This window comes from Phoenix dactylifera, unplaced genomic scaffold, assembly GCF_009389715.1.
Source record: "Phoenix dactylifera cultivar Barhee BC4 unplaced genomic scaffold, palm_55x_up_171113_PBpolish2nd_filt_p 000139F, whole genome shotgun sequence".
Lineage (NCBI taxonomy): Eukaryota > Viridiplantae > Streptophyta > Magnoliopsida > Arecales > Arecaceae > Phoenix > Phoenix dactylifera.
The window spans coordinates 331,758-340,671 of NW_024067695.1; the positions used below are offsets into that span (position 1 = coordinate 331,758).

The 8,914-nt window shown below is 41.0% G+C and overlaps 1 protein-coding gene across 1 annotated transcript; it reads right to left on the bottom strand.

The window, feature by feature from the left end:
* Window positions 1-4,528: 4,528 nt before the first annotated feature.
* LOC103711020 (homeobox-leucine zipper protein HOX4-like) lies at window positions 4,529-6,446 on the bottom strand. Its single transcript, XM_008796988.4, has 3 exons — window positions 5,976-6,446; window positions 5,512-5,891; window positions 4,529-5,288 (listed from the first exon to the last, which is right to left on the bottom strand). Exons 1-3 carry the CDS (start codon window positions 6,052-6,054, stop codon window positions 4,938-4,940), a joined length of 810 nt encoding a protein of 269 aa, XP_008795210.2. The 5' UTR covers window positions 6,055-6,446; the 3' UTR covers window positions 4,529-4,937.
* Between the last annotated feature and the right edge of the window lie 2,468 nt (window positions 6,447-8,914).

Consider the following 8,914-nt stretch of genomic DNA (forward strand, 5'->3'; position numbering starts at 1 on the left):
TATGGCTCTAGATGCCTCTCGACATCAAGGCCCCACTTTCCATGATGGCCGGTTGAGGCAAGACAATTCAGCCATATCCAAACAAAGTCACAAATGTTCTTGCGATATTGTTTTCGAGGAACAAGCTCTTGTCATATTTCTATTAGGGGAGAATAGAGTATTCATAGAATACTATGCATCACTAGGATAAACAAGAAATGAGCAAATTAAACACTCAATGCAAAAGACCTAAAACAAATGTTGAAACTGGATGGAGTTATCCAGAGATCCCTCGATCCGAACATGAAGATACAAATGCTCATCAAGCCAACTCAAAGAATTAGAAAATTAACACGAGGAGTCCCCCACTGGCTGAAGCCTGCACCATGAAACATGATTAAGACTTCTAGTAACATGCATGATCTAATAATAAACCTAGCGGGATTAAAAAATTCTTCTGTTGGATGCTGAACTAGTTCACCTATCTAGATATTGTGTCTACTGCAGATGTATTTCTGTTAGGTAACACTATCAGGTTGTCCTTTTGCACACATTTCTTTTTCGAATTCAAAAAATTCTCCTTCTGTTTTAGACAATGGTAGAGACTTCCATGAATTTGCACCATTGTGGAACTCTAACAATGCATCGAAATACACTTTGAGAAATGCTTCATTAAACAAAGAAAGAAAGCATGCAGACAATATGTAATTATCCAATGTGCTGGCTAGTTGACTAATATTCGGCTTCAGACCGACCTGGGGAGAACAGCACTAAACATTGAGATAAGCAGGCTGCAGCTACCAATTTGTTTCTGGTAGGTATGATACCAGCTCTTTTTTTCTTTGGTGCAACTTAATTCTAGCTTTGAAGCTGAGTAAAAAACATGAGGGATCGAGACTATGGTAGTCACACACTTGATACTTGGTCGATTAACCTTCTAGAGAAAGGGAATGCTGTCACCACAAGTGGATTTATTTGATGACACATATGACATATCAGTCTGCCTTGAGTGGGGCTGTCTTTGCTTCCATCCTTCACACTACGGCATTCTTTAGTTGTTCCCTATTGGCTTTGATTTTGCTGCGTGACCACCTTGACAAGGCCCCATGGGATGCTTACCGAAGGCTCTCTCTCTCTATTGTGACTGAAAGGGAGATCTCAGGTATATTTATGTGGATGCAAATGTCCTCATAGCAAACTAGAGTAACCACTCTTTTTCTTGTCTTGTTTGGAAAGGACAAACTATATATGACAGAGCCAACGGACCATCCTCCTTGATGCATGAAGGGGTAGGAATGATCAGGTCAATGGTTTGAGGATTGGTGACGCAGGTGCGACTCCATAGGCTCTCTTGCCTGCAGGAGGTCCAAATTTTCGGGCTCAATTGTCATTAAATAAAAGCAACATCCATCAAAGTTCTCTATGTACATTGCGAAAATGTTTCGCAATTTAAGCAGTGTGAAAGCATAAAACACTAGATGCTCATTGGAGGAAAGGCGATACGACTTTCAGTATAGATTTGCCCCTCTTTTCATCCATAAAGGGCTTTCTTTCAGCTGCGATTACAAAGTTCGGGCGAGAAGGCTTGTCCAAGCCAGCAGGTTGGATTTGCTTTTAAATAATTACGGTGGTATTATTATTATAACAGACATCCCGTAAAATAAAGGATTTAGTGGTCTGGTGTTAGTTGAGTTTCACGGATAATAAAGATAATTTTGTCGCCCCCTAAAGCGAATAATGCTTTCGGTTCGGCTAGAAAAATCTTGATATAAAAGTTGGAACTCAATTTAACTATGAAAAGTTGAACCGCTAAGTTTTGAATCCAATCATCCATATCAATCTATCCATCTTCTTCTAATTATTCCATCTGGGACTAAAACTCTCACATCCTCCCATTAATTATTTCAATCCTCAACAATCAAAACAAAAATAGTAATTACTATCTTTGGATAATTAGAGTAAGTTTGGGAGTTTTGAGCCAATGTAAAATTATTTTTAAGTGAAAGGTGCTACTAGGTGTATGAAGAATGGAAGATCCGGTATGAGATGTTGAGAAACCTTGAACATTACCAACTTGCACATTGTCAAAGCCATGACATTTGTTATGCATTGTCGGATTGCTCAAATTAGATGCGATATGATGAGTTGTACTAATGTCAGTGAGAACCAAGCAGTAATCATGGTAGCCATGCTCAGGTGGATAACATCATCGGTTGGCATGATCCATTCGGTGGTAGGAACCGATGGCAAGATGAGCAACTCGATTACAAATCTAGCATGTCGGAAGGTTGGGCTGATTAGATGAAGATGATGGTGGACGTGTGTGTTGAAATTACCACTTGTCCTAAAAGCTTAAGCTAATAGGATGAGGTAGATTTATTTATATATTTTATATTTTCTTATACTCCCCCTTACATATGGACCGGATTTGCTATAATACCACGTTGAGATTACTACTTATTCTAAAAGCTTAAGCTGATAGAATGAGGTAGATTTAGTTATATATTTTATATTTTCTTACAGTGTGCTCCCTAGCTACAGCCCTTGCTTTTATGACTATGGCTACATCGTCGTCTGGGTCCTCAATTGGAGTTCAAAGGCCGACTTGTGTGAGCTTGGGATGCAATAAGAGTTGTTGGAGGGTTTGCTGCAGTGGATGCGGGTGATTCTTCTTCAAGATTGAGTTCTTCACAAACCAAGGGAATATAAAACTCTTAGAGGCAAAGGATCAAAGTGACATTTGGTTCCAATGGAGGTTTGGATTGACCGATAGGCTGCAGGTAATCCATCCAAATATGCTAGATGATCATATCATCCTCACCGATAGAAGAACTATAATAACCTAGTACCTCGCCCAAAAAGGCTAGCCACACATATTTATCCGGATCCTCACATATACTATCCATTTAAGCCTTAGTAAACCTGCAAGGTTAAAGGTTCAAATCCGTTCAAATCTAACTACAGGTGCCATAAATCCAAATACAAACATCATGGTCAGTCTGTGATCAATCTAAATGCGTTTAGACTGTAATATCCTTTAGTCCATATAGGCCACGAGTCAGGTTCTCTTTGATACCGTTTGTAACAACTTAGAATCTAACTCAAAGGCCAGTTGGAAAGTGTTATTTAGATTTCTTGATTTTATATAAGTATTTTACTCAATGCATAGCTGATTTGAGACTAAATACATATCCACATATATTCTCATATGAGATCTCATCCAAAAAAGCTAGCGGAAGATGTTATTTGAATTTTTTAGTCTTGTATAAAAATCCAAGATCAACCTAGTATATATAATATGGGACTAAATACATGCCCACATCGGTCCTCACAGGAACCACAGGTTGATAGTTGATCGGCAACGACCTTGTTTTGTTGCAGATAATTGGTCATTCGAGCCGTTTGTTTCTTTAGATGTTTTAACTTCTTATTGCCGTTGAATGCTATGATATCAAGAGAGAATGCAGTGTCTCTTTGGTGCTTCCCAAAAGATAACTGAAGCTGGATGGCCTTTTCAGTTTCGGAGCGTGCAGTTGATCTAAGACAATGAGTTCCGATCTTGCTGGCTCCACTCCAAGAACTTTGGATTTGCAATGGTAGAGAGAGTGCCATCGGCGCCACTCATGTATTGAGGAGGAGGTTGGGATCCATCAATAGATCCCACCAACCCATGGCCCCAAAGTGTAGGAAGAAAAAAGAGTGCGCCAGGGAAGGTAGTTGCTATGGTCAGGTTTCCTAGGCACAAGGTGAGTAATATTAGAAAGAACAAATGTTGGGACAATGGAAGTTTGCTGTGGGAAAAGTTGTATCGGTTGACGGAGAAGAAGAGGAAGACGATGCTATATATGGTGAATCGAAGGACTCTAGAAACATGGAAGTTTGGGAGCAAAGACTTATCCAACCCAATTGGTAGGAGTTGCTTTAAATAATTTGAATAGTATTATTACAACAGAGTTTGAGTAAAAAAAAAGGGATTCAACGGGCTGATGTTTCCTGAGGAATTACATGGATAACAAAGGCAACAAAAGCTGGTGTAGGGAAGTAGATGGTGCAAAGAACTATTTGAATGGATCAGGATAACTCAAGGGATAGTTGTGTTGTTAACATGATTCAGACATTTTCTTTCAGATAGAATACAACTTCTCTGATTTGCCAGATAATGTTCTGTTGGATGAGGCCCACAGACATACGAGATGGGACACTGGCACTGCATCACTCACCAATTACAAAGCCCATATATTTGCCAATGGAGGACCTAAGTATGAGCTAATGAAACATACCCTGCGCGAACACAGGTTGCCATCTCTTTCTTCTTCCTTTATCGCTGTCCCTCATGAAATTAGTTTTTTCCCTTTCTGGAGGTGCTTGTAGCATTTTTCCACATTAGTTGCTCCATAAACTCCATGAGCTAGCCTTTCAAACTTACCATACTTTTACTGATGCAATGCAAAGGGCCCCAAAGAGGTAAAAAAAAGAAGAAGAATAAAGCCATGAATTTGATGGAAAAGAAGAAAAGGATTTGATATAACTGAGTCAGAGTGGCTTGCTGTCTTGTAATAGTAAAAGATAATTTTATATAAAATCTCAATTATAGATAAGGTCCAACATAATATTGCTTCATAGAAATAAGAAAGACACGTAGATGTTACCATGCCCAAAGAAGTGAAACATTCCCCACTTACCACCAACAAATATCCCATCTACATCAGTCCATTCTCTCAAAATTACCCCTTTATTCCCTAGCTTCCCCTACTCTAACCGGGGCGATTCCGCCAATAAAACCTCACACAAAGCAATGGGCAATTTTTTGGGTTAGAGAGATAGGTCGCTTTCCACCCCACCTTTCATCATCCTTCTCTCCTCTCCGGCTCCAAAAGCTAAGCCCCTTTCTACACGGTTCGCATTACAGAAGCTCCAGTTACACTGCCATTTTACAAGAAAGAAGCACTCCAGAATGCCTACTCCCATGGCTCGGAGCAGTACCAAGAGAGGCCCGCTGGCTGCTCCTCCGCGAACAAGCCACTGCAAAGCTCCTCGCCGCTCAAAAACCCCTCTTCCAAGTAGTCCTTCTGATCTAAAGCTCTGCTCTCAAACAAAGACGAAGAAGAGGAGTAGGACTTGAATCCCATAAAGTAGTCTTGGTCCAGCGCCACCCCAGAGTAAGGGCTGTTCTCATCATTAAACACCACGCTGGAATCGCTGTCCGAAGCCCCGTCCCTATAGATCAAAGCCGGCCTCTCCTCCGCATCTTTGTTCTTCAATCTTGTTGTAGTTGCAGAATTCGCTAACTTGGCTTTAAGCTCCTTTATCTGAAACAATTAAGATAAAATTCAAATCATCTATATGCATGTATGAACTGATTCAGACAAGGAAACTGTAAGTGACTCGTTAAATCAAATGTAATTTGCAGTTGTTCTAGACCTCGCTGCGAGCGACTCACTAAATGAGTTATAGTTTGTTTGATGGTGTTGCTCGGATAGCCATAGCCATAGTAATTCTAGAGCTCACAAGGCCATGATCTCCTCGGCTTACCTCGGCGGTGAGATTCCCCTTGTCGTGGCGGAGGGCGTCGCAGTCGATCTTGAGGGCCTCGTAGCGGGCCCGGAGGGCGCCGTAGTCGCGCTCCAGCTGCTTGGTCTTCCACCGGGCGCGGCGGTTCTGGAACCAGACCGCCACCTGCCGGGGCTGGAGGCCCAAATCTTGGGCCAGCCGGGCCTTCCGGTCCGGGTCCAGCTTGTTCTCCACCTCGAAGTTCTTCTCCAGGGCCTTCACCTGGTCCACGCTCAGCCGGCGCTTCTTCTCCCCCAGCGCAGATTGACCGTGGGAGCACAGCTCCTCGTCCTCGCACTCCACCCCCTCCATTCCATCCGACATGGATTGGAATCTACCTTCATACTTCCCTTTCTCCTCCACTGAAGAGTTCGATGAAACAACAAGTGATTAAAGATTTAGAAGGAATAATATGAGAGAGAGAGAGAGAGACTGAGAGAGAGTACCTGATGGTGAGATGGGAATGAGACCAGGTTCCTTTCCTTCTATTCCTCCAAAGGAGCCTGAGCTGCTTGGCCTTTTCATGGGCGTGTTCTTTTGGTGCTTCCTGTTTGTTACGGGTTGTTAGGTGGTAGTGGTACGGATGTAGGTGAGGAGGAAGGGATGGAATAAGGGATAGGTTTCTAAGAGGTTGCGGGTCTTAGAAGAGATGAGGAAGAAAAGATGGAGAGATGGGTGGAAGGTTTCAAGGGTAAGAAGGAATAGTCAAGCTTCTTCCATGGCTCCTTTTCTTTGCTCATCTTCCTGCCCATCTCATCTCCTTCTGAGCTCATCATCAGATGACCAGTGGATCTTCTCAACTTACGTTTCTCTCCAAGTCTGCTCTCCTGTCAGAGAGAGAGAGAGAGAGAGAGAGAGAGAGAGAGCAGGGTGGTAGAAGAAGGGCCAGGCGGGGGCTGTGGGATGCCAGCAGGCTATAAATAAAAGAAAGCAGGAGAGTAGGGGTTGGGTGGGGGTGTTCAGTGGGGTTAAGGGGACCCGACCATTGGTTAAGGGGAGAGGGAGAGATGAAATGACAGCCAAATGAAATTCAGACCAAATGCAGATGTGCATTATTTTCAGAAATTTTATATTTTATTTTTGGAAGAGGTGACGGCGGTAGGGCGGAGGAGGAGATATTTTATTAGTATTTGTTTAGATATAGACCATCTTAAAGTTTTTATATTAATAACCAACCTTTCTCCCTTGCTCTGTTTTATTTTTTCCGTAAGGCACTGTTCCTCGCCTGCTCCACCAAACTTTGCAGGTCTAGAGTCCTCGTTCCACCATTTTCATCCGCAATATCAGTGGCTTGCATAAAGAGCACCAACTATGGTGGAGTATATAGATATAGACATTTACAGCAATCCCATATAAGTTTTTTTTATAAAAAAATGACAACAATTTTATATAAGTGGTCACTTTCTCGAATGACAACTTGCTCTTAATATTCTTCTATATTTTTCATTCTTCTTCTCTAGCTATTAGTATGCTTGGATTTTTTTTTTTTGCCATGCAATGGAATATCCTCATCAATTTATAACATTCACTCACAACTCTCTGTGTCTAAGAACAATCATATTTATCTTACGAGACATCCTTTTAGAATTTTGCTTCTATGCAATTTTTATTTTTGATAAGTATATATTTTTATCTTAGCCTTTGAATCTAATAAAAGCATAACTAGTATATATCATGTTAAACAAGCTGATCAGTTGACCCCAAAGAGTGTATTAGATGTATAGAACACAAATACACACATGCACACATATCAAACCGACCAACACTGTTAATTTTAGAAATTAAAGATATACTAATATGTGAAACGTATAGCCTTCATATGCAAACTGACTATCAATGTTAATTTTCTTTTGTTTTTTTTTAGGGGTGGGGTGGGGGGTGGTAAGAAAAACTTGTCGACTATGCTAATACTTCTATTTCCAATGTTTCTAGCCAAAAAAATCGGCAACACTGTCCTTGTTTGATGAAAAAAAACTCATCTAAGCTCCATGATATCTTGGTACAGCATTTCTGAACATCCACAAAAAAACTTACAAGTCTGTGACATGAGGAAGTTTCTCATCGATTAATGCAACATTAGCAGTTGCCCACAATGTAAGTTCAGGTAGCGTACAGACAGTGGGAACGGGCTCAAAAGATGATATCTATCAAGTCATGTGACTTGACAGAGTTATTGACTTGGCCCCCAGTCGTGAAGCAAGTAGTAGTAGTCTGATCAATTGATCCAGAATTTCCACCGAGCTTTGTTGTAGTGGGAGTTGTTGGAACCTAGTCTTCCAGCATTAAGTAGACTCCATAGCAGACAGCCTTTGGTTGGAACCTAATATCTCTGCTACGACTCTGGTTTTCTCACACCCACGCCATGAAAATGTGAAGGCAAGGCTCCAGGATATTGCACTTGTCCGCAGGTTAGGCATTGGGGCGTCCATGTCATTTTGTTCTTTTTTTTCTACTCGCAAGTACAATTTTGGGCATGCTTGTTTGAGTTCCGGGTTGGTCTAGTCCATCCCAGAAAAAGTTGTCAGGGACTCTTGGAGTATTACTAAAGTTTCACTGTAACTGTCGAAATATCAGTCCAGTTGATGATAATAAATTGATCTGAGGGTGTTCATGTTCCTTGGAGAATCCTTTGATATAAGCCTGGTAAGCTAGGTGTCATGCTGCATCACTTTTATTATTGTCTGCTTTTAGGATTTTAAAAAATAAAATTTTATTTTAATTTTTCTTTATTTTAAAAATATATAAAAATATGTTAGCTTATTATTTTTTAAAAATAAATACAATGATAATGGTAGAGATCGTGCTAATTACGGCGAAGATAGTGAAGAAAATGATGGTGTTGGTAACAAGCCTAATAGCAGTACAGTAGATGTGTTTGCGATGGTGATGGTGTGGTGGAGGAGATTATGATTACAGTAGTGATAGCGACGGTGATGGTGGTAATGAACACTAACAATGTGGTAGAGGTGACAACAAGAATGGAAGGTGGCGACGATGGTGATAATATTAGCCACAATAATGGTAGCAGCGATGAAGGTGCTAGCAATATGATCGAGATGATAATGATGGCAATAATTATAGGGCAACAAGCTCTTTCTCCAGTGATAATGATAGAAAGGGTGGAGGTAAAAATATAAGTTTTTTATTTTTAAAATATAACAAATAAAAATTTCTTTCTTCATTTCTCTAGAAATATAATAAAATATAATAATACCTGTTGTGGTTTAAATTTGGCCCGAGGGTGACCACACCGGAGGAGTGGAGGGAGCCACTAGTCGTTGGAGGAAGAAGACAGAGGCCACTTCCTGCGCCGTCACCACCGCGGCGGACCTGCACAAAGCCTCACCGGTGTTTCTGGTGAGGGCCCTCCGATGATTAAGTTAGA

Bases quoted from the DNA above. Each gene is read 5' to 3' on its own strand.
- LOC103711020 (XM_008796988.4), bottom strand. From the start codon at position 6,054: ATGAAAAGGCCAAGCAGCTCAGGCTCCTTTGGAGGAATAGAAGGAAAG. The intron at 5,892-5,975 runs GTACTCTCTCTC...CGAACTCTTCAG, and splicing joins CATTCCCATCTCACCATCAG to TGGAGGAGAAAGGGAAGTAT. The intron at 5,289-5,511 runs GTAAGCCGAGGA...TAATTGTTTCAG, and splicing joins AGGGGAATCTCACCGCCGAG to ATAAAGGAGCTTAAAGCCAA.